Source organism: Eurytemora carolleeae, unplaced genomic scaffold (assembly GCF_000591075.1).
Source record: "Eurytemora carolleeae unplaced genomic scaffold, Eaff_2.0 scaffold1578, whole genome shotgun sequence".
NCBI lineage: Eukaryota > Metazoa > Arthropoda > Copepoda > Calanoida > Temoridae > Eurytemora > Eurytemora carolleeae.
The window spans coordinates 47,560-74,445 of NW_019398204.1; the positions used below are offsets into that span (position 1 = coordinate 47,560).

A 26,886-nucleotide genomic window follows, 5' to 3' on the forward strand; every position below is an offset into this window, starting at 1 on the left:
TTCTTAGGAGTTTTATCTATCCCCCCCTCCGCCAAGTTAGGAAGGCGTTGATAATACACTAAAATATCAAAGTGTCGATTGATTGATGGAAAGAAGACGACAAAATGTTGACGTTTTTAAAGTGACGTATCGGCTTACTTGAGAAAATTCACCGGAGTATTCTGCGCTCGCCACATCTCGCACAACTTTTCGGCCTTGTGTGCCTGAATAATTGTATTAATTTGTATATACTTAAGCTCTTTTAATGGTTTATACGATGTAAAAAAGTTGTAGGAAGAGGGGGGGGGGGGCTTGTTAATTTGATTTTTAATTATGACAAATATTAAATTCTCGTTTCTGATTTTTAGGAGAATGTTAAAATATTATATCTTTCTAAGCCTGTTGCCTATTGCCTTCCCTTTGTATTTCCACATTGGGGAAACGGAGAGAAAATGTTTTATCGAAGAAATCCCTGATGAAACTATGGTGACAGGGAACTACAAGGTACAAATATTTCAATCATTGTATATTTATAAAAACCATATATTATAATAGTTTTTATCAACTTTTGTACTTTTTCATTCAAAGTATGTTAATTTTACCAATCTCAAAATAGTGTGCACGTTTTAAACGAAAAGGTAATTAATAAATTTCTAGGATTTTTTGGATTTTCTGGTTGATTTCCAGAAAATCGTAAAATTAAGATTTCTTATTGGAAACGATTTTTAAAATTTAACAACATGTGATTTCAAAACATTTCGTCGGGTTTCACGGCCGAGATCTTTGCTAGGTTCAGCTGTATGATCCCAGAACAAATGGATTTGCTCCCTCCAGTCCTGAGATCGGGATGCATGTCGAGATTAGAGATCCTGATGACAAAATCATCCTGAGCAAGGTACAGTTCCAGAGCTGGGAGTATCAGATAAAATTGATAGCTTGTTCTCGATATCCAATGTGGTCACTTTTAATTTATGGATCAATGGTTAATCACTTCATTTCAGTAATTCCTACCCGGAACGATTACGATGGGATATCGAGTAAAGATTAAATTAATCTGGAGATTATCGAAAGATCGAGTTCGATAGGTGCTATGGAAACGCCTCAACACGGAAACGCCTCAACACGGAAACGGACCCAAAAGTGAGTTTGGGTCCGTGTAGAGGGATTTCCGGATATTTTGGGTCGGTTTCCGCTATATTTACATTTGATTCGTTTCCCGTTTTTTTGGGTCCGTTTCCTCTTTTTTTTTTGGGTCAGTTTCCGGTTTTCAGAAAAATTTTTAAACTCTCAGTTTGTTGAGCACGGTGGAGGTCTGAGTTAAGATTTGAGCAAGATAGAAACCTGAGACCCTGAGAACATTTTTAAAATCTGTTAAACAATTCAAAATAGGATATTTTTAAGGAAAATTAACGCTGTTTTGCACATTTTAAAAATTAAAATTGTGCTTGGATCCGGATCCGTGAATCCGCATTTTTTTGCGGATCCGGATCCGGATCCAAAGAGCCAAAATAATGCGGATCCAGCGGATCCGGATCCGGATCCTAAGCACTGCTTTGAGGGTAGCCCTGTATATTTCCTAAAAGTTGCATGAAATGTTCCGAACAGATTTTGAGGAACAGTTTTGACCCAGAAGGAGATGAAAACTCCAATTAAAGCCAAAACCGTAATATTTTATTTTAAACCAGATACTAATGAAAATTAATCGAAATTCGAAAATAATGAATTTTTTTCTGAAAACCGGAAACTGACCCAACAAATGAGGGAACCGATCAAAAAAAGGGTACAAACCAATAAAACTGGGATATTAACATTTTTAAAAAACCGGAAACGGGCCCAAATAAAGAGGAAACCTACTAACAGAATGAGATTTTAAAATTCTTTTTTGAAAACCGGAAACAGACCTAAAAAAAGGGGAAACCGATCAACAAACTGAGAATTTAAAACTTTTTATGAAAACCGGAAAATGAGGAAACAGACCCAATAAAAGTGGAAACCGATCAAAAAACTGAGATTTTAAAACTTTTTTTGAAAACCGGAAACTGACCCAAAAAAGAGGAAACGGACCCAAAAAAAGAGGAAACCGATCAACAAACTGAGAATTAAAAGTTTTTTTTTGAAAACCGGAAACGGACCCAAAAAAAGAGGAAAAGGACCCAAAAAAAGAGGAAACCAATCAAAAACTGAGATTTTAAAACTTTTTTTCAAAACCGGAAACGGACCCAAAAAATGAGGAAACAGACCCAAAAAAAGAGGAAACCGATCAACAAACTGAGAATTAAAATTTTTTTTTGATAACCGGAAACGGACCCAAAAAATGAGGAAACGGACCCAAAAAAAGAGGAAACCGATCAACAAACTGAGAATTTAAAACTTTTTTAGAAAACCGGAAACGGACCCAAAAAAAGAGGAAATCGGACTCAAAAAAAGAGGAAACCGATCAACAAACTGAAAATTTACAACTTTTTCTGAAAACCGGAAACGGACCCAAAAAAAAAGAGGAAACGGACCCAAAAAAAGAGGAAACCGATCAACAAACTGAGAATTTTAAACTTTTTCTGAAAACCGGAAACGGACCCAAAAAATGAGGAAACGGATCGAAAATATTGGGAAATCCCTCAAAAATGTTGGGAAATCCCTCAACAATATAAGACCCTGATAAACCGGAATCCGACCAAAAAATCGAGGAAACGGATAAAAAAAAACGGGAAATTCCTCTAAAAATTGGATTTGAGGGATTTCCGATAATTTTTGAAAAAACAGGAAACGCCTCAAAAAAATTCATTTTGGGGAGGTTTCCGTTTTTTTTTGGCTCCGATTCCGTGTTGAGGCGTTTCCATAGCACCGTTCGATATACACAACATAGTACAGGGTGTCCCACATCAAATTAGACCGCGTCAATGAGCCATATTACGATTTGGGGGACAAATCAGAAAATTTAAGAAGATGAATCATTTTGAAAAATTTAATAAGGCTAATAGAAAATTTGTTTGCAGAAAATGCTAGATTTTTGGAGTATTATTAGCGTATTTTAGCGTTAAAGATTGGAGAGAGTCTAATATGATATGGGACGCTCTAGGTAGTTCTATGATACCTTAGAATAAAATATCTTAATTAATTAATGCAGTAGAAATTATTCAGACAACATTTAAGTTCTACAGCAAGTTTAATAAGCTTATGATCTCAAAATCAATCTTTCATTAATAAAGATCATTTGGGAGAGTGATTGATTGATTTGATGCACTTGGGTTGATCGACGGGTTGAGGAATTGATTGATTGATTGATATTTACTGTTTCATTGCGATGTATTGGTTGGTTGATTGATTGATTGATTGTATTAAGGTGTATAGTAGCGAGGGAAAGTTTACCTTCACCTCTCATAACCCCGGAGAGCATGTAATCTGTCTCTACAGTAACTCAACCAAATGGTTCTCAGGGACACAACTTAGGTACAGTTAGGGGTCCAAGGTACAAATCTTGGGTACAGTTTTCAGGGGTGAATTAAGGGGTCTAAGGTCGGTATACAGACAAAATTAGGGATTTGAGGTAAAAAGTAAGGGTATATATGCCATGTAAAGGAATCTTCATTTGTGAAAGTTTAAGGAATCAGAAGGCATGTAAACATCGGATAACGACAGAGGAAATAATTATTTTGAAGGTTTGCATATAATAATCTCTTCCAGAAACAGTTCTCTCATTTTTGAAGAAACTTAAATAAAATAGTTTCGAGTGTAACCCCTCGTCATAAGGTTTTGGTCCCTTAATCTATCCGATAAAATATACTTCGTTCTTAAAACTGTCTTTTTTTCTGATATCTCTTTATGTTCTAACTTAATTATTTTTTTTCAGAGTACATCTTGATATTCAAGTTGGGGAACATGCAATTGATTACGCAAATGTCGCCCAGGTAAAATACGCAATTTTTGCACTTTTTGTCGGTTAACAGCGCGGGGCATCAATCTTTTATGTAGTTGATTTATATTATTTTACAACTCTTGAGTTCTAATCTTTTTACGGAACTTAATATGGATTTGTTCTGATTTGTTTTCTCATTTTACTAATTAGGACAGGTATAGGACAGGTATAGGACAGCTATAGGACAGGTATAGGACAGGTATAGGACAGCTATGAACTAGTTTTATCAAAACATTAGAGATCGTAAATAAAAGTCGTTGTTGACATTTTTTGATATAATTTCTGAGCATTCCTAATACAATTGATTACAAACAACAATTTGTAGAAGGAGAAGTTGACCGAGCTGCAGCTGAGAGTGCGTCAACTTCTTGACCAGGTGTGTAAATGCGTTAATAATACGAAATTAATTCCGCACACAATCTGATAACATTTTATTTTTGTGAATAAGTTAACATATTGGGTATGAATAGGATTTAAAAGTTCGCGCATTTTTTAAGAAAAAATTTAATTTCTTATTTTTTATTTGTGAGATATTATTTTTATGAAAATTCTCTGGAATATTCGACCAACTTCTCAGTAGCCTTAAAACGTGGATTGATGGTTTTTAAAGTGATGATAGTAGGTATAAGGCCCTTAAAAAGGAGGGGGGTCGATGAAACCTTCAAAAATAGGACTAATATTCAAAAATGTGATCGGTCTTCTTCTTAAGATTACCAATAACCTTTTTACCCGCCAAACGTAGTTTTATCTTACTAAAAAAGTGTACACTATAGGTACGATGCCCTTAAAGGGGAGAAGGGGTTATTTATGCTCTAAAATGCCGTTATAACCATTAAAACGTACTCGAAATCCCTTTAAGGTTTAATTTAAATAAAGTAAACAACCTCTTTAAGGTTGAACAGATCACTAAGGAGCAGAACTACCAGAGGTACAGGGAGGAGAGGTTTAGGCAGACATCAGAGAGTACCAACCAGAGAGTTCTGTGGTTAGTTTTTTCGTCTAATGGGGGTGCTGATGGGTCGGGTTACTCGTTTTTTCTAAGGTCACTTAGAGGACCAATGAGGCCCTTCGTTATAAATAAATAAATACCCGTCGGATTTATATTAGAATCCCTAAATTTTGTAACCCCCTCTCTCCCCCTTATTTTACTTTCCCTAATGTAAAATGAAGGAAAAGTTTGAAGATTGATTGCACTGAGAGGACTAATCTTTTAATTCTTAAATTGAATATTTTAAAAATACTTAAGAAAGATTATTCAAATGAATTATTAATAATGTGGTTTGAGATGGGGATGAGGCCATAAATTTTTCTTCGGAATTAATACAAAACGAATGTTTATTGAAAAACAAAATAATCATGTTTAGTCATAAGTTTTTTCTTTCCTAAAAGAATTAAATCAGAAAAAAAATAAAAAATAATGCTAAATTATAACAAATATCTCTTGAAGGTGGGCTCTTGCTCAGACTGTTATCCTGCTGGTTATGGGAGCCTGGCAGATGCGTCATCTTAAATCCTTCTTCGAAGCCAAGAAACTCGTTTAAGTCAAGAAACCTGAAAGAAGCTTGTTTAAATCATGATTCAAAGCCAAGGAGCTTGTTTAAATAATGCTTTAAAGTCAAGAAGCTTGTTTTAATAATGCATTAGTCAAAAAGCTTGTTTAAATAACGCTTTAAAGTCAAGAAGCTTGTTTAAATAATGCTTTAATGCCAAAATAGCTCGTTTGAATAATGCTTTCAAGCCAAGAAGCTTTGATCATCATCATTTCGAAACTCTTCTAACTCATATTAGAAAGATATCGGCAATTGTCTTGCTCTTTAAATCTACGGTCGATTTCACGATCGATTTCACGATCGATTTCATGATCGATTTCATGATCGATTTCTACAAATCCAGCTTTTCTATCATGGAGGGCCATTTATTAACTCGAGTCAACTAATAACCATCATATTAAGAACCGAACTTAGACTCGGATTCAATAAAATCCTTACTCGGCATTTCCATTTCTTATTTTGTAAAATGTTGTATTTGTTAAACCTGCTTAATTTTTCAGTAATATTTCTTAATATTATTTCTCAACATATATTTTGTAACATTTTGGATAGAGCTGACCAATAGATTACATGGAGTTAATAATATCAATTAATTGATATTTTTAACCATTTGTTGTCTAATTTCTAATTTAATTCAAATGCAATATTGACATCGATTGTATCATTTGCAAAATTATTTATAATTTTGTCCTTGCAATGCTTCAAAATGTTTGCATAATTTGCAATTTAGTTTAGCTAAGGAATAAATTAAATAATTTGATAATTGCATATTCTATATATGAATAGTGAGCAACTTTAACATTCCTAAAATTTACGTCTATACCCCCCCCCCCCCCTTACTTATTTGTCTACTCTTGTGACAACTATCTGCTTTTTTATTGATCAACTTTCGTTGTTCATCTCCTTAATTTCTTTTTTGGAACATTTTTCTTTTCTCTGCGCATTTTAGTTGATAGCTAATAACACTTCAGGACATATAATTAAATTTTTTATAATAAAGTTGTTAATATTGTTGCTTTTAATATTGACAGATAGTTCATAATTTACGATCAGTTATAAAAACTTGAATAGGAAATATGTGTTTTAGTTTTAAAGGGGAATTATGTCAACATCTGTATTTTATTAAATTTAACCTTGTTTTGTTTTTAAGTATTTTAAATAAAATTTTCAGAGCACTGTTAAAATGACGCCGCAGCGGATCAATGACTGATACAATGGTAGGTTGTTACAGTGCATAGAATCCGAATCCGAATTCCTGGTATCCGCAATATTTTAGTTCCCTGCATCTGCAGGAATTTATAATGAGATACCTGTGATCTTGACTTTTTAATCCGAATATCCAATGTAGACACTTTTAGTTTTATTGCTTAATCCTCTCTTTTTCGGATATAGTACACAAAAATAGAAAACCGGTTTTTCAAAATTAGGGAGTCCCTCCTGTTCCTTTAATACCAATCTTGAATGGCACGTTAAATTTTATGTTCACTGGATAATGGTACGCGACTCTTATTGGTTGAATTTTTTACACTTTTCTGGATACAAGTACAAGATTTGGTTAGTCTGGAAATTAAGAAAAAGAGAGGATCAAACTTTGATCTTGATATCCACCATTCTAAAGTTCCCAGGTCTGATCACAGAATAATAAATAATTTCTCAATTTTCTGCATGAAAACAATTTTGAAAAAACTGCGAACAACTTGTAAATTTGGCTGAATAAGAATCATTCCGGATCCATTTTTGCAATATTAGTCCGGATCCACTTTTGCAGGATTGGTCCTGATCCATTTTTGTAGATAAATCCGGATCCATTTTTGCAGGATTAGTCCGGATCCACTTTTGCATATTAATCCGGATCCATTTTTGCAGGATTAGTCCGGATCCACTTTTGCAGGATTAGTCCTGATCCATTTTTGTAGATAAATCCAAATCCATTTTTGTAGGATTAATCCGGATCCGCTTTTGCAGAAATAATCCGGATCAAAATGGAATGAATTCTAAGCACTGGGTTGGGCCAAAAAGGGGTGTATCACCACTCCCCCCCTCATGGCCAAATGTTTGCACCAAATTGGCTGAATTTTTTTGAAGTGAAAAAGGCTAAACATTTTTTTTAAATTCGCCGAGCGCTTTAGCTAAAAAGTTGGAATTAAACTATAAACCTAAGAAACCGCCGAGCTTTAGCTAGTTTTACAACGTAATACGATAAACAATATACATTTCTTGTTCCAGACAACAAAATCTTTTTCTCATAGAAAAATAATAATGCATCCAAGTATTTGGGGAATTTAATTGGATCCTTTTTGGTTAAAAAGATGAAATTGAGGAAGTTTAAGAATTGGTCTAAATTAATCTACGTAGATACGTCCTAAATATATCCCTATTCATTAAATTTGATCCACGGTGTTATTTTTTCACCTCCTAAACTTACTATTTGATTAGGCCCTTGCACGGGAATACAATGTTTATTTTACTAGATTGGAAACCATTTCATTTTTAAACTGCAAAGCTAAGAACAGTCCCGTGATTTTAACGTGTTACCAAATCAAAATTAGAGAAAAAAATATCCCAGGGGTTCACGAGTTATGATCTAACAGACAAAACAAATACTATTTCATAGATATAAATAGTTAGAAAAACCTGATAAAAACTCTTCTGTTTTAATATTTGCACTGAAAAGTTCATTTCCAGAAGTTTCTATTTTAAGAATCCGATATTGGAAACTTTTCAATTCTCTCAGATTAATATCTATATATAAATTTGGCTTGTCTGTATGTTTGTCTGTCTGTTTGTTTGTATCCAATAAACGTCAAAACGGCTGAACCGATCGGGCCCAAATTTTTGGTTGGACCTCACGTGACCCCAGGGAAGGTTTATAAATGATCAACATTTTAAAAATTTGTGTTTAAAAGTTTTTTATTTTTGAAAAATTGTGAAAATGCGCTAAAAAATATTTTGAAATCCTCAAACTTTTTTTGTTTTTGTTTTAAACTGTACAAAGAGAAGATGTTCAGAGATAAAGCCACAGTTAAAAGTTGTAATAGAAGATGGGCGCGAAGCGCCCTAAAGCCTAGTTTATATATATGTACTTTGCTTTTTGTATGTCTGTTGTTATGCAAAAACTAGTGCTTCAGCAGTCCAAAAACGTCACAGCAAAGTGTACGGAAACCCTATCGCCCCCTCCTTCTATTCAATATCTCCTTGAATCCAATAAACCTAAATACGGTTGAACCGATGAGGCCCAAATTTTGTTCAGTAAATCACAAGACCCCAGGGAAGGTTAAAGGATGTTTAAAATTGAAAATTTGGGCCGGAAATAAATGTCGACATTTATTATTTTTTAAAATGTACAAATGCAAACAGAAAATACCGCGAACATACGAAGAAAAAATGGTTACTGAAAAAGCAACAGCTTTAAGTTAAAATGTTACTATAGGGGACACGAAGGCTTGTTTGTTCTAATAGATTCATTTTTGAAAGCTATAAAACTAAAGAAAAAATGGTTGATAAAAACTAAAGATAGCAGACAAAGATATTTTGAATAACTGTAAGAGAAGACGGGGAATAAAAAATCAGAGCCGACGGAGGTCACTTTTCAGAGGTTCCAAGACTCCGGGAAGAGATATTGGTAATCTGACTTCATATCCTGCTCCTAGGTAATTATATAACATTATTTTTAAAATTAGAACCAGCCACCATCTATAAAAGGTAGAAAAAAGCCTCAAAAGGGTGATTTGTCAAAAAAAAAAATATAAACACCCCGTAGCCCATGAAAAAATTAATTTTTTGAAATTTTTTTTTTCATCAATGTGTTAGATAATAATATAAATAATATTTTATCTTTTCTTTTCCTCCGACATTTTTTATCCGAACTTGTGAATTTTTGCAATTAAAAAAAAATCAAAAAAACGCAATTTTTTTCACCTTGTTTTGACATCAAAAACTTGTGTATTTTAGGGGTCATTGGGAGTATATATTTAAAAAATGGGCTATTTATGTCCAACGAGGCCGGAGATAAAAAATCGGAGCCGACGGAGGTCACTTTTCAGAGGTTCCAAGACTCCGGAAAGAGATATCGACAATCTGACTTCATATCCTGCTCCTAACAAATTATATGAGTCTACGTTCAAAAATAGAACCGGCTGCTATTAATATTGAAAGAGATATTACAAAATGTCTTACTTGACACGGGTTCTTTACTTTAAAAAGTACATTTGCCCGTTTCTCTGAATCAGTGAATCACATTATTTGTAACTATTTTTTTTCAAAGGTCTAGAGTGTTAAGTTCCATTCCTTGAAAATGGTTTCTGATACGGACTTAGAGTTACAGGTATTTTTTTCAAGAGAAATATTATTCGAGTAGATTCATTTTAAAAATATCTTTTCTTTGAATATCTATTTGCATGAATGCCGGGTGTGCCCCCTCCCCTCCTGGGCAAATAAGGGTTTTACATGTTTTTAATGTCTACGTAAAATATCTGGTTTAAAATGTCTGATATAGGGGGGGGGGGGGCTGATGCGATCCCTCCCCCCCCTCTTCCTCTGAATGATTTAACCCTTGAGTGAATTATGTCAATACTCAATAGTCCATTTGTTTCATTTTACTCTTTTTTAGATTCTCTAAAAGTGCTGGGAAGGTTTTAAACAAGTAACTTTATAAAATTATCTGATAAAGATAAAGTGTTATTACTTAAAATAATATCATGCGTATATTGAAAGGACTCTTTTTAAAACGTGTATTTCAGATTTACAGATTAATCAACATAAAATCTTTCTGGAATCTTAGATTAAGTTTGATCTCTTAGTTGTATTAAGTTTGATCTTTTAGTCGTATTAAGTCTGATCTTTTAGTTGTATTAAGTTTGATCTTTTATTTGTATTAAGTTTGATCTTTTAGTTGTATTAAGTCTGATCTTTTAGTTGTATTAAGTTTGATCTTTTATTTGTATTAAGTTTGATCTTTTAGTTGTATTAAGTCCGATCTTTTAGTTGTATTAAGTTTGATCTTTTATTTGTATTAAGTTTGATCTTTTAGTTGTATTAAGTCTGATCTTTTAGTTGTATTAAGTTTGATCTTTTAGTTGTATTAAGTTTGATCTTTTAGTTGTATTAAGTTTGATCTTTTAGTTGTTTTAAGTTTGATCTTTTAGTTGTATTAAGTTTGATCTTTTAGTTGTTTTTAAGTTTGATCTTTTAGTTGTATTAAGTTTGATCTTTCAGTTGTTTTAAGTTTGATCTTTTAGTTGTTTTAAGTTTGATCTTTCAGTTGTATTAAGTTTGATCTTTTAGTTGTTTTAAGTTTGATCTTTTAGTTGTATTAAGTTTGATCTTTTAGTTGTATTAAGTTTGATCTTTTATTTGTATTAAGTTTGATCTTTTAGTTGTTTTTAAGTTATGAGAAAAACCCGTGATAGGGTTCAGACTTTACTTGTTTTATTGAAGAGATTTATCCAGAATTACCCGAATCAAAAAAAAAACGATTTCCTTGTCGTTTCTTCAATTGTCATATTTTGTGTGACATATTTTTCATTTTGTATTAAAGGGGATTGTTATAAATCGGACCTGCCAATGCTGGGTCACTGAAATTACGTCTATATAGTGTATAGTCCCTTTTTTAGGAAACTGTTGTTATTTTGAAGTTTGAACTCCCTACAGTGCTTCTACGGTTTTGTCCAGGTAACGACAAATTAAAGGAATTGAACCTTTTCCACAACCTCAAATTTTCTAGTCCCTATTTCTTTGCAACCTGATGGTGTAAATCATAAAAATTTTAGACTTAAATTATTTGATATAACAGAATTCAATAGTGTAAAATAATTTAAATTGAGTTGCAAAGATTTAGAAATAAGAAATCTGAGTTTGTGGTAAAGACTCAAATACTTTGAAGGAAATATCAAGAAGGTTTTTTATTAAGTGTCTGAAAATGTTAATTTGAAAATGTTCTGTACTTTATCATTCATGCTTACCTCATGGTAAATTTCACTATAGACGTGCATCAAAACAATCATGTTGTTACAATTTAAAATTAGCTGTATACTATAGCACTGTGCTATAAAAGTTTTCTTTTATAAAAGTCCGAATAAAACTTTTTTTTTGGCACGACGTCTTAAAATGTTTTTTGGACTTAATTTTTTCTGTCCCTCGCCAATGCTCGGGACAAAATATAATCTAATAGGTCTTGTACATTCTCGATAAAAAGAAATGTTCTGGCCAAATACTCGAAAGCATTGTAAACCAAAATAATGGTGTTGTAAATAGTTAATTTTACCATATCAGTAAGATAAAGTTAATTTTATAATTTTATTTTTAGTTTGCGGATATTCGATCTCTGAAGATTTCCAGCTTAAAGAAATTCAGGATCATTTCAGGTCAAACTGCATTTTTAATAATTTTAATTTTTTAAATGTTTTTTTATCAAGAATTATGAATTGAGAGGTTAAATCTCAAAGCCCAGAGCGCCCACTTTTCTAACTCATTGATTTTCAATACACTTAAAATACAAAATGCTTTTTAGTCTTATTTTCTTACATTACATTATATTCAAAATTTACGTTGGATCCTTATTATTTCTAAGAAATACAAATCCGTATAAAAGTCGTTTTTTCTTATTAGTTAATGAAGTATTAGCCGAAGTGGGCAGGTGCTCGACCCTGGAGCTCAACGTAATATAGCATGCTGGACATGAACAGGACTGTAGGTTGAATGATGATAACAATAATAATAATATTTTGATGAGTTATAGGATATAGTTTTAGGAGAAGTAAAGTTTCAGTTCGAAACCTACGGGGTGATGCGTTGCACCCTAATGGTGTCCAGAGGAATCCATGTCGGGGTTTCTTCAAGTTTTTTAATTATTTATTTATTTTTCTAGTGAATGTTTGGGTGTTGAAACAAGTATTGCTGTCAAGTCTAGTAAAGATGTCAGAAAATTCAGGTATTAAGCAAAGTGGTGGATCTACAGTCAACGACGTATATATCAATACCATAAAGACGACTTTCTATTTCAATTTCAATTCCTACCTAACTTTCAGACAGCTTGGATACTCAAAAAATGGAATCAAAGAAAAACTGTCCATTAACAGATTCTTATGTTTACTTGTAAACTTGTAAGTTGCAAAAAGCTTGTTAAAAGAGAACTCGTCTTCATTGTAATGATATAACGCTGACAACTTTTTGATAAACCTGTTGCAGCACGCAGTCTCCAAAAACACGATAGTTTTTTTGATTGATTGATTGGTTGTCTGTTTGATTGATTGATTGATTGACCGATTGGGTGCATGGTTGATTATTATTGATTGTGGTGATTGATTGGGATTGTGGTGATTGAGTGAGATTGTGGTAATTGATTGATTTATTGATTGATTTTCTGATTTATTGGTTGGTTGATTGATTGATTGAATAGAAGAGACCTGAAGTGGTGATTGGGTGATTGATTGATTAATTAATTCATTCACTGATTGATTGATTAATTGATTGATTGACTGACTGATTGACTGACTGTCTGACTGACTTATTTTAATTGATTGACTGATTAGAAAAGATCTGAAGTGTAGAAGCTGTGATAAAAGATATGGGAATAGTCATAGTTCTCCTCTCTTTATCATAATTTTTACTTAGTACTTCTTTTTCCGCCAATTCACTGATAACAACTGCCAAGTAATAATCTAACTTTGCCCTATTATTTTGTTTTCGTGTGTGTGTGAGTGAGTGTGTGTGTGTGTGTATGACAAAAAAAATATTTTATTTGTTTAGGTTCTTCTGTGAAAACACTGTTAACCTTGCAGGAATTTTCTCGGTCACATTTTTTATTTTTTGAATATTTTTATTTGACAAACTTCAACATTCACTAAACCCCCCTCCCGGCCCCGCCTTCCATGATATTGTTAATGGTTAAATTACAGTTGTTTTCCCCAATGATTTTATACTTTATTTTTGTTCAATCCTTTTTAGAATCTAATTAATTTTTGATTTTGTTACTGAAACTTGATTGACAATTGAGAGATCAGAGCAAGTTTAAAATGCTTTCTCTATAAATTTTTAAAATGTGTTAATGGCTTTAAAATTTGGTGATGCATGGTGATGGACCAAACCTCTGTAGAGTAAAAAAAAGTAGATGTTATTTACACATTTATTGAAAAAATATTTCGGTCTGGGTTGACCCTCGTCAGTTTTAACGATAAAATAAAACATCAAACTCGATAAAAAAAATTTGTTAAAAACCACAAGAAAATAAACAGAACAAAAAAGATTATTTTAAAAAAAAAATGGACTGTCAAATGGACAAAAGGGAAATGAACTCAGATTATGAGATGGAAAAAAGATAATTTGCAAATATTCAATTTTTAAAAATGTTTCAAGACAATTATTATTCCTTGAGATTATTTCTGTCACAAAGATTAAAAACAAATTGTTTAGATGTATGTATATAAAGTGGTGGTGGGGGTCGAGGGGGGGCTTGTTTAAGAAGGGTTATTATAGTTTTGTTTTATCTGTTGGATTCGAAGCACTGACTACAAATGTGACTAAGTACGTTTTGGTAGATTATGAAAGCGTTGAAGTCAGTCAACAGTTGGAGGATGTTGAAAAGAGGGCAGAAGATAGATCGGAAAGGACTGAGAACGGGTTTGAATTTGTGAGTACAGAGGTTGCTAAGACTGTGGGCGGTTCGGAGGATATAGAGGATGGTTTAAGGTTGGAGGCAGTGGAAGAAAAGGAAGATGAACATCATCAACTAGATTCTGGGTCGGAGAACCATCCTCGATCGAACCCAAGTCGCGAAGGATCTCAGGAGGTTCTGCTTGATAAAGGTGGCGGTAACTTTGATCACATTGATGAAGCTCAAACCATCCTTCCAGGTGAGTTGAATTTAAAATGTCAAATAACTAGCGGACGAAAGTTCTTCGTGTATCCCTTTTTCTGGTCATACTCATAACATTCAATGCTGATCTGCATTCTTCAAGATTTCTTTGATACATAATACATACATTGTAAGATAATAACAAAAATGACATATTTCGCAGATTTTTCTGTTATCGTTGGCGGATTTCAAAATATCGAGAGAAAAACTTATTTCAATTAAACTAACAATCCTCTCTTTGCAGTGGAAACGAAGCCAGTTTCGGAAGTCGGCAAGCCGATCTCAAAAACCCACAAACCGGTTTCTGAAATCCGAAAACCGGTATCTGAAATCCGAGAGTTGGTTTCTGATGACGAAAAGCTGATATCTCAAGTCGATAAACCAGTTGCAACCTGTTCATTTCTTGAATGTGGAAAACTGTTCTCAACCAAAGCATCACTTAGGAAATCATTTCATCTCTCATTAAAAGTTTATATTGTAACTTTGAAACTATAAGTTTATTATTTTCTTAGGTAAAAAGCACAAATTGAGAGGGAAATCTTNCTGGTATAAAAAATATATTTTTTGGAAAATAATATAAATGTTGTGCTCTTTTTCTTTCCCTTTTTCTATAATTGATTAATTGATTTAAGGAGGCATTTGGATTCTGTTCATCTTGGGAACAAGGTTCACAGTTGTTCCTATTGTACTAAAGCATTTAAGGATAAGACATCGCTTAGGCATCATGTGCAGGTACAAGTTTGGAGTACCCGGCCGCCCCTCTGGGCAACTAAATTTGTTCAGTTAAGGCACATGCTACAGAAGGTACAGTTGTTCATAATACACTATAGCATTCTTGAATAAGACCTCTCTCATGTATCGTGTACTTGTAAAGGCAGTTTTACTAAGCGTCATGTCGACCTTGAAGCAACTAGAGAAATTTGTACAGTGTTCATACAGACATAAGCCAGAGGTTATGATAAGTGTACAGTTTACACACTGATATAGGGCAGAGGTAGTAACATTTGTACGGTATATCCAAAGATATATACAGATATAGGCTAGAGGTTATGATATTCATACATTTTACAACCCCCTATCATTTCTTCTATTTTCCAGGGACACACAGATGCAAGACCTTTCAGCTGTAAAACCTGCAGTAAATCTTTTAGGAGAAAGGTAATTTTTACCCTTTTATTTTTGAGAAAATGGACTGATGTTGTTTTTCTACAAACATTAGCAACCTGTAGATCCAAAATATTCATAAAAAAGGGGTATATATTTTCCTGAAAAAAAATATTTTTTCCCCCAAATGTTAGGTATTATTGGGAAAATAAATGATTTTTAGGAGGAAATAAATGAATTGTTGAGTAAAGTATTAAAAAAGATTAAAAAATAGCATTTTTTTGTTTAATGTTTATTTCTCGTATATAAGTATATTTTTTTACACCTGTAAGAAGAATGAACCAAAAAAGGGCCATAAATAAAATCAAGGCTCTGCATTCAACTTTTTTCTTTTGGACACACTATGAAAAAATAATCCTTCTAATCTCAGGAGTCCCTGCAGTATCATGAGAACACCCATCTAAACATCAAATCTTTTATCTGTTCAAAGTGCGCCAAATCATTCAAAAACCTCAGGTAACTCAAGTATTTCTAAGTGCGTAAATCTCAAACCCTTTACAGGTATGTGTGACAAATTAGTCAGAAACCATAGGTAAATCTTAAATATGTCCAAATGCGCAAATTTATTTCTAACTAATTTTAAGTATTTTTTTAATATTTCACATTGCGCCAAATAATTCATAAAATCTTATGAAAGTTCAGAAGCCTTAGGTAACTCTTATAAATAAGCTATTGTTCAACAAATTGTTGATAAATCTTGAGTAAATAATAAATTTGTCACAGCGCGTTAAATCATTAAACCCTTAAATAATTCTTAACTCAGCCATAGTTCATAAAATCATTCATAAACCTTTAATAAATCTTGTCTATGCCACAGTGCGTTAAATCATTAAACCCTTACGTAATTCTTAAATCAGCCATAGTTCTTGTTTACTTGTTTACTTGTGATGGAATTCCAAGGACTCCAGGTAGGAGCAAGAAATATATAGACCAGGAACCGCCATATCTAATGCGTCAAATTTGTGTACTGCAGTGGGAGGCGATCAAAACAAAGAATTCAGGGGCAAAACATCAATTATGAGGGGGGGGGGGAAATAAAGTATATTGCTATCGTAGACACGAATACTGATTATAAAACGAAAGACTATTTGTTACTTGAGAGTATATGCTTTAAAGACAGGAGAGGGAAATGATAATATCCAAGATTATATTCAAATTGTAAAACGTTATATAAATTGGGATGTTTTAATCAAAGCAAAAACAATTCCTCACTCCATGGGAATCAATGCAAAGAGGAACTGTAGACATGCGTAACAGGACTGCACAGTGCACACATAATTGTGTCCCTAANCGATTCGATTCGATTGGGGGCACTGTATTTGTTTACATTCCTCCCACAGTGTACAGTACACAATTTGCGTATATCTGAGTTGGGCGTTCCTGGTCTATATATTTGTTGGGTAGGAGTATGGTAGGAATATCAGTCCATGTCCTCCAGAGTAGTGTTCTGGTCTGCCTGGTTCTCGTCTGCGTTTAGCTATCCATGCACACTTCTCAAAAACACAAGTATAGGGGTCCAGTTATTTGAACATTTCGTCAAGTTTTGATTTGAAAATGTTTAAAGTTCTGAAGTCCTTGACGTCTGTCGGGAGCCCATTCCATCTGGAGACAACTCTGTTTGTGAAAAAGTTAAGTCTGATGTCAAATTTTGACCTGGTTGCTACAAGGTTTCCATGGTAGCTGGTATTCCTGGTTACTCTTTGAGTTTCTTGGCCAACTAATGTAAACCAAGTAGAGCTGTCAACATCGTCGATACCTTTCAGGATCATAAAATCATTCATGAACCTTCAATAAATCTTAAATATGTCACAGTGCGCCAAATCATTTAAAAATATCAGGTAAATCTTGAGTATTTAAGTGCCCTAAAATTGTTAATTTTTTAATCTATTTTTGTTTCTAGAGACCTGAAACACCATGAGAAGATTATTCACTGTGAGGAAACCGGTCAGAGTGTACTGCTATGTTCAAAATGTACTGCAGTATTCAGATCTAAACATTTTCTCAACAAGGGAAACAAACTTTTAATTTGGACTTTTCCGATTTGTTTTTTTCAAGAAGACATTTTCAGAGAATCGGGGGAAAAAAATATGAATATTACATGATTCATTAACCTCAGCTTAGGCTGATAGGTATGGAAAGCACAAATAATATAAATATCACGTTTAATTGTAAAAGGAAAAATCCGTAAAAATCCGCAAAATCTTACTTCAACATAGAACCCATTACCTTTACAATAATGAAGCTTTCCAGGAAACATTGATTAACTTGTTATTTCAAAACTACTTTAATGTTACGATTATTTTTTGCGGAAATACAAAAATATGATTAAGATTTAGCTTGCGTACATCATTAATATCATTCTTTTTAAAGAAAATTCTTTATATTATCTTTATTTTATTGATAAAAACCAGTGATAAGGATCCATTTGATTTAGATGGGGATCCGGACGTGTAATAAATAATAATATGTAATAATAAAGCTCTTCGCTCAATGAGTTCGTTTTTTTAATCTGGTCAACGCCGGGTACTTTAGTTAGTATTACAGTGCCTAGGATCCGGATCCGTTGGATCCGTAAGATTTTGGCTTCCTGGATCCAGATCCGCAAAAATATGCGGATTCACGGATCCGGATCCAAGGGGTAAAATATCAATCAAAACTGCAAAAAAAAATTTACTCCTAAAACCCAAATCTAAAAAGAGAGATTATAAAAATTTCCTCATTTCTGAATGGTTTATCAAGTTTTTGGATAAAAATAAGCGAAACAAAATAAATCAAAAAATTTCAAAATTATTTTTAATTTAAAAAATTCAGTGAATCTTAAAAAATGACCTGGATCCGGATCCATTTTATTCCAGTGCGGATCCAGGATCCGGATCCGGATCAGGATCCGAATCAAAATTTAATCGAACCTAAGCACTGGTTAATAATATTAATATAAAAGATCAAAAACAATGTTCCATCATGTATGGATTAGAGTTCTAAATATTTGTTTGTTTCCCAGCACCAGGCTCTTTGTCATGGAACCGGTTCAAAGTTTGTTTGCTCTGAATGTAAACAAACATTTATATCATCATCAGCTCTCAAACAGCACTCTCGTACTCACTCAGGCGACAAACCTTTCCAGTGCAACTTCTGCACCAAATCGTTCAGGTCTATTTTCCCATATTTTCGAAATTATAGTCGCCATTTTTTTCGGTCTTTTTATGAGATGACGAATATAAAAATGTACTTTTGTCTTGAGAACTTTCCTTAACAATTGTTTAAATAAAGTAACAATGTCGTAAACACATCTTACTCGTCTATTTGTTTTATGGTTTTTGCGATTTGTTAAATTAGAAATTGGAATTGGATCAATTTGCTCTGAGAAAATGTTTAAATTGAATTTCTGATGCAAAGTTCAATCTTCCTGAATTGGAAAATGTTTTTCTCTACTTTTCGAATTTCGCATCAGGATGAATTCCATAGAACTTTTTTGATTAAAAAATATTTTTATAATTAAGAGTTTAATCAGAAGAGAAAAATTCAACTAACAAATTAATTCATATGAGCAGTGTCCTTTTTTCAAATTTAGTTTCTGAATGATTCCATACTTGTGTTCCAGAAAGTTCTCAAACTACGTTTTCATGGTTTCTTATTTTATGTTTCAGGAGAAAATTTCATCTTGAAGTCCACAGTAAACGTCACGATAGCGTTCGCGAATACAGGAAACCATTTTTCTTAATTATTTATAAAATAGATAACTAGGATCGTTTCTTTGTCCCACACTTGTTTTCTGTTATTGATTCGATTCGATTCGATTCGATTTCATTCGATTTGATTCGATTCGATTCGATTCGATTCGATTCGATTCGATTTGATTTGATTTGATTGGATTTGATTTGATTTGATTTGATTTGATTTGGTTCGTGGGTTACCCTATGTTGTGGTACGTGTTAGTAAATTAATCTTTAAGGACTTTTAATATAATTATAGTAGTTGTGAATTCTTTAATGTCATTACTGTTATAAGGAGGCACGGGGTTATTAAAGTAAAGTTGAAAGAAAATAAATAATAGTTTGAAATTTCAATAATTTTCTAATAGAAAAACAAGAATTCCTCCATCAACGCGAAATGTTACCGATTTGTTCGTAAAATCGCAAATGACGCATCTTTGTATGCGTAAATTCAAGTAATGCAAAGATGTAATTGCTCGATTCACAGCAGTACGCGTTAAAGCGTTGTCTATTCAAGCATGAACGATATATTAATGTTTTTTTTTCTGAATTCTGATTTACAATTGTGGTTTCTCTACAAAATTAACTTGTGCGTTTCTACTGCATGACAAAAATTGCAGAATTAAACACTTAACCTAGAAATTGCAGAATTAAACACTATTAATCTAGAAATTGCAGAATTAAACACTATTAACCTAGACATTGCAGAATTAAACACTATTAACCTAGAAATTGCAGAATTAAACACTTAACCTAGAAATTGCAGAATTAAACACTATTAACCTAGAAATATTCCACTTTTTTTATGAGATAAAAGATTCAAAAATAATCTTGAAACTAATGAATTACCACAACATCAATTACACTAAAGTATTAACGTTTTATTTGGCCAATTGTTCAGTTGTGAGAGAAAAAATCTAAAATATTTAAATCAATATGGTTTTGATGCAGATGTATGGACTGTAACAAAAGTTTTCCCCAGCAAGCTGAGCTACGGAAACATGCCGGAGTTCACGCCACCGATAAATTTAAATGCTCACTTTGTGAAAAAACATTTCCAAGGAACTGGCACATTTTAAAAACCTAAAAAAAACACAAAAAACATGTGAAACAAAATCAATTCAAATTCAAAAAATGTTTGGCAAAAACACATATGACAAATAAAAAAATCTCATGACAAATAAGTGAAAATATGGAAATTAGTTTTCTATCATTACAATGTGTCCTGTGACCCCAGATTGGATGATGTAAAGCAGCATATGAAGAAACATAAACTACAATCTGAGGTAAGTCAACGGAGACAAAAACTTTTGAATAATCAAACCCATCAAAAAGCGCGCAATTCAATTTTTTTATTCCTTATCGGGCATTCTCATACTAATCCGCAAGCTTAAAACTCTAAGAAGTGGTTTAAATTTTTTAGACTTATATCAAGACCTTATTATGTATATCATTATATGATTATTATTACATCAATTAGTTATATCAAGACTTTATTATGTATATCATTATATGATTATTATTACATCAATTTCCAAAAAAGCCTGCACGCGGTGCTGGACTTCAAAAAGTAAATGATTCATTAAAATGGCTTCTTTTAAGGTACGCGTACCTTTACAATAACAAATATACTTTGTGAAGAAAAACAATTATTTTGAATGAAAAATTTCATGGGAGATTCCTGACCTCGAATTTTTTTTTTATTTCAATTGAAAACAAAATGTCAAATTTTCAAGATACAGGTGTTATATATTCACCACAAAAAATGTATGTAGAAGTAAATAAAAAATCTAATTTTTTTTTGTAAAAAAAGTTCATCCTATTCAATAGGGCTGGGCACGTTTAGCTTTTTTCAACTAGTTTGTTAATAAGAATAAGATTTAAGAAATCCGTTAGTTCTTAAATAGTAAAGAACCGACATTTTTGTTCAGATAACAACATTTTCCGTTCCTTTTCCTTTTTGTTGTTCGTTAACGAAATCTTTCCTTATTGTTTAAAAGCTTGTCATTTATTAACGGGACGTTGCACAGGCCTACTATTGAAATTGAATGTATTTTAATGATGAAAGGTACTTTCCCAAAGTTTTTGTACCAAGGATATTTTCTCAAATGGAAGCCTCCCAACCGTGCAATTTCAAGCGACAACTTCCCAATTCTGTCCTAGCCGCAGCACACTCGGTCCTCATTGCACCGTGCGGCACCTCAGAAGGCCAAACCTCTTGGATATTGCCGCTTGGGAAATTGCCACTCGGGGAAATATACATTTTATTACTGCACAGATTGATGTATGGTGATAAGGTTTACTGCCTTGCATGCAAACCATATCTATATACTATTGAATACATGATATTACTGCCTTGCATGTAAACCATATCTATATACTATTGAATACATTATATTACTGCCTAGCATGCAAACCATATCTATATACTATTGAATACATCATATTACTACCTAGCATACAAACCATATCTATATACTATTGAATACATGATATTACTGCCTAGTATATAAACCATATCTATATACTATTGAATACATGATATTACTGTCCAGCATGCAAACCATATCTATATACTATTGAATACATGATATTACTGTCTAGCATGCAAACCATATCTATATACTACTGAATACATGATATTACTGCCTAGCATGTAAACCATATCTATACACTACTGAATGCATTATAGTACTGTCTAGCATGCAAACCATATCTATATACTATTGAATACATGATATTACTGCCTAGCATGCAAACCATATCTACATACTATTGAATACATTATATTACTGTCTAGCATGCAAACCATATCTATATACTATTGAATACATGATATTACTGTCCAGCATGCAAACCATATCTATATACTATTGAATACATTATATTACTGTCCAGCATGCAAACCATATCTATATACTATTGAATACATGATATTACTGTCTGGCATGCAAACCATATCTATATACTATTGAATACATTATATTACTGTCCAGCATGCAAACCATATCTATATACTATTGAATACATGATATTACTGTCTGGCATGTAAACCATATCTATATACTATTGAATGCATGATATTACTGCCTAGCATATAAACCATATCTGTATACTATTGAATACATGATATTACTGCCAGGCATGCAAACCATATCTATATACTATTGAATACATTATATTACTGCCTAGCATGCAAACCATATCTATATACTATTGAATACATGATATTACTGCCTAGCATATAAATCATATCTATATACTATTGAATACATGATATTACTGTCTAGCATATAAACCATATCTACATACTATTGAATACATGATATTACTGTCTAGCATATAAACCATATCTACATACTATTGAATACATGATATTACTGCCTAGCATATAAACCATATCTTCATACTATTGAATACATGATATTACTATTCAGATTGATGTATCTGGACTAGGTCTACTGCCTGGCATGCAAACCATATCCGTCAAAACAGAAAAGTATAAAACAGAAGATGATGTTATAACAACCAAGGTAAAATTCAGAATACTTGTAAGTAAAGATATTTACTTAAAGGGACTGTAAGCGTAATGTCAAGCGACCCTTCACGCAAAGATAGCCAAGAGTATACCAAAATTGGCAACGGTACCCTTTAAAGGGAGTGACCGGATCTTGGTTAAACTGAGAATGCAGTATTGTAGAAAAAAAATTTAATTTTCATTTGAAACATATAAAACGTTTCCATAATGTATAATTACTGAGTTGAGTGCAAAGTCGACGTTGAAAATCATGAATTTGGGTTGGTATTTTTTTAGAATCGTTTTTTTAAATTTTTGAATATCGACGAAAAAAAATAAAATAAAAAATCTGTAGTAAGCTAATAAGATGTTTAGGAACATATTTCTCAAAAGAAATTTGTCAATAAATTAATGTTAGAGTCAATTCTTTCGTTTTCTTCATTATATTGAATTTCTAATTTTCTCTGAATTTGTTCGCAGATTTCTTAAAATTCTTCAAATTTCGTCTTTTCAATCAAAATTCCAGAAAATCTGCCTTAAATCTTAGTGAATAATTTGAGAAATTATGGAAGCTAATTAAATATTTTCGATGATAAGAGTTAATTTTTAAAATAAAAATATAAATTGTGAGCAGTTTTTATTTCTTTTTTTTCCATTCCTAATTTCGATATTATTGTCTTTTATTTTGTGTTTTTTGAGATAAAACGTAATTCCAAAGATGGGCGTACGAAGGACGGCACCCCGGTCTGATAAGTCCACTTAAGAATATTGCTTGCAACTTGTGCCCCCCCCCCCCTATAATAATGCTCTTGTACGCCCCTAATTCCAAAGGGTATTAAATATATATGGAATGTTTGCATTACCATCTTATTTTTAGATTTTAGCAGATGATTTGAAATGGCATATATCTTTCTATTCTTGCATTTTATTAACAAACTTATTAAATACAATTTTCACACAGTCTTTCATAGTGATTTTATAAACTTTTGTCCATGCTGCATAGTTTTTCTTTATTTGGTGTAAAAAGATATATTGTTATGTACGTGCACAGATTATTACAGTTGCTTGCACTTCTTCCATGATTGTGCACTTAACACCTGTTGTTGAAAACTTGAACAAATCCCTTAGCTTAAATTAGGAAATAAGACGCTTATCAACACTTGTTCTTAATTACTATCTGTCAATGAATTAGTTGACTAAATGCAGCCAAGTTGTTTTATTAAGTTGTGAGGGGCTTTGATCTAAAATAAAAATTAATAAGCAGAAAATTATTATGAAGGTGCACTTTACTCTACATATATTTTACTCTTGGTCAATGAATAATGCATATTGGTGGGTGTGTAATGTTAAAAATATATTTTGGTCAAGAATATTGAAGTGAATGGAATTGGTTGAGTGCTTCATGTAATCTAATCTTTATAGCTCTGTAGTAGTTTATGTTTTTCAAGAAACATTATCAGAGCTGAAAACTTTAGAATGAGATATCCTTAATCCCTATTACTTAATCTGAGTATCCAATGGACACACTTTTGATTTTCTTCTTAATCCTTTTTTGGATGGCTGTATAAAAGTTACTTTTGATAACAATTACAGATACGATGCTATATTGATTGGACTAATATCCGATTGAACTAAAGTCAGCTGTTCACAAGCGGGCTTTTAGAGCATTTAAACAAATATAAATTTAATCATGTTAACATTAACTTGTTAAAAAAACATATTTTATCACATTTAAGGACTTTTGAACATTAGTCTTAATAAACATTAATCCAAAACTTTCATTCGTTCAATCGATCTTTAGTTCAATTGATATGACATCATCAACACCAGAAATGAGCAAAGAAAAAACCGGTTTTCCAAAAGTTAAAGAATGCATCTTAGCATGACACGCTGATTGGTTGAATTTTAAACTTCTTACTTGCGATATTGAATGCGTATTAACCTAATCTCGGGTTTAGTAAAACCAGGAGATCAAGCGTTGATCTCGATATCCACCATTCTAAAGTTTTCAGCTAAGATCAAAGATAAACACAGTTGATCTCCTTGTTTTATTAATCTCAGATTTAATCTGTAGTTTGAATCCAGAAAAATGTATAAAATTCAACCATTAGAGTGGTGTATGCAGACTTCCAAACAGCTTATCAGAAGTGCGGAAAATGTAATTTTGCGCGCCAGTTAATGCGAGAACTTTAATTGGTCGGAATATGATAGGGAAAATAAAATTGTCCTCATTGGTTATTCAGATTAAGCGATCGGGATTTAGGGTATTCAATATTAAAGTTCCCAGCTCAGATCAGAGACAGGATTTAATTCAACAGAAGAGTTTCCAAATACACTTTTCTTGAGAAAATCATTTCTCTTCATGCTTCATAATTAGATTACTAGTTCTAAATGCAGAGTCCTGTTTAGTTCATTAAACACATAGTAATATTAATAAGCTTACTGTGAAGCCAAGTTAATCTAAATTAGAAATAATTTCTGGAAACATATCTTTTCTTTGATTAAACAAAGGTTAAAAGATATATATCCTGAAGGGATCCGTTGTGAGTTAAACAATACCATAGATGGAGGGTCACTAGAATAAATGCCCATCGTCCCTTTAAGGGATTTTAGGCTTAAAAAGAACTAAGCTGCATAACCAGGGAGTAAGGAATAGAAGGAAGATATAACTGACGCGGTTCGCCCTACCATATGATTATACATGCTTTGCGGATGGGTACTTCATTTGAATAAGAAATATGTACATTTACTACGTATACAATAACCTATTCTGAATATTTCATATACAAATGGAGTACCCGTCTGCAAAGCATGTATAATCATATGACAGGGCGAACCGCGTCAGTTATATCTTCCTTCTATTCCTTACTCCCTGTGCATAACACAAATGTAACTAATTTCTTAATCAACCTAATAACGTTCTTCAAAAGCTCAAATGACTGCAAATGTACTGGATGGTTAAGACTATACTGTAAAGTGTACAGCAAATGTACTGGTTTTTTAAGACTGTGTACTGTAAAGTGTGCTGCAAATGTACTGGTTTGTTTAGACTGTGTATTGTAAAGTGTACTGCAATTGTTTAATGTTTATGTGAAGACTATGTACTGTAAATTGTAATGCAATTGTTAATATTAAGGCTGTGTACTGTTAATTATACTGCAATTGTTTTGTAAGACTATATTGTAAAGTGTACTGCAATTGTTTATGTTTAGACTGTGTACGTGATGGAGCCTGATGTACCAGGGGGTTCAAGTACAGTGCAACTCCTGGGACCAGGTTAGTTATTTCTCTTACAGGGTAAATAAAGTTATTAAGGGAAATAAAGTAAATAATTCTTAGCAAAATGTTGTCAATATTCTTGTTTTCCGATCTGTGGGTTCCAATAAAATAACTTGCGGGCAGAGGAAGCGAAAAAAATAGTTAGAATTGATCACTTTTTAGAAGCACGACGAACCTATATAAAATGGGCATGAAACGGACATGAAACGGACATGAAACGGACATGAAACGGACATGAAAAGGACATGAAACCGACATGAAACGGACATGAAACGGACATGAAACGGACATGAAACGGACATGAAACCGACATGAAACGGACATGAAAAAAATAATTTTTTGAAATTACGGTGTTCGCACCTTTCATAAAAAAAAATCATAGACAGGATAATTCATGGAAAAAGAAATTCATAGAGAAGACATTTCCGAAACAATTTCAGGTTTTGGAAATATGAAATGTCCTGTCTAAAATGTCCTATCCATTAAATGTCTTGTTTATTAAATGTCCTATCTACTAAATGTCCTGACTACGAAATGTCTTCTATGAAATGTACTAGCTATGAAATGTCCCGTCTATGAAATGTCCTATATAGGAAATATCCCAACACCTAAATTACATTCACAGTTCCATTAAATTTCCTAATATTTCAATATTATAGGATCACCATACACCCTTGGAGTTCCCCAGCTACGGAGTGATAAAGAGGTTCATTTTTTACAAATATTGTCCTGTTAGTTAAAGGGACTGTTTTCTTTTCTGTCATCCACATGAAATCTAAATTTTTGGAATATTTTCCGTTTTTGAACAATGCAATATGATTGCACAAGATTTTAAATTTTAGATGTTCAATTATTTGAAACACGAAAATCTCATTTTTTAACAAAATGCTTTATTATTTTATACAGAAGGTAATTAATAT

The 26,886-nt window shown here is 32.5% G+C and overlaps 2 protein-coding genes across 2 annotated transcripts; both read left to right on the plus strand.

The window, feature by feature from the left end:
* Positions 1-319: 319 nt before the first annotated feature.
* LOC111717009 (transmembrane emp24 domain-containing protein eca) lies at positions 320-5,444 on the plus strand. Its single transcript, XM_023492522.1, has 7 exons — positions 320-483; positions 770-874; positions 3,320-3,426; positions 3,827-3,884; positions 4,218-4,268; positions 4,786-4,877; positions 5,340-5,444. Exons 1-7 carry the CDS (start codon positions 352-354, stop codon positions 5,431-5,433), a joined length of 639 nt encoding a protein of 212 aa, XP_023348290.1. The 5' UTR covers positions 320-351; the 3' UTR covers positions 5,434-5,444.
* Positions 5,445-6,601: 1,157 nt separating this feature from the next.
* Positions 6,602-26,702, plus strand: LOC111717002 (zinc finger and SCAN domain-containing protein 12). The gene is made up of 15 exons (XM_023492515.1): positions 6,602-6,659; positions 9,707-9,766; positions 11,055-11,112; positions 11,747-11,804; positions 12,308-12,370; positions 12,972-13,015; positions 13,977-14,291; positions 14,538-14,631; positions 14,926-15,025; positions 15,392-15,451; positions 15,828-15,913; positions 17,358-17,409; positions 22,608-22,703; positions 25,900-25,963; positions 26,626-26,702. The coding sequence occupies exons 2-15, from the start codon at positions 9,737-9,739 to the stop codon at positions 26,700-26,702; spliced, it is 1,197 nt and encodes a 398-aa protein (XP_023348283.1). The 5' UTR covers positions 6,602-6,659; positions 9,707-9,736.
* The last annotated feature ends 184 nt before the right edge of the window (positions 26,703-26,886 follow it).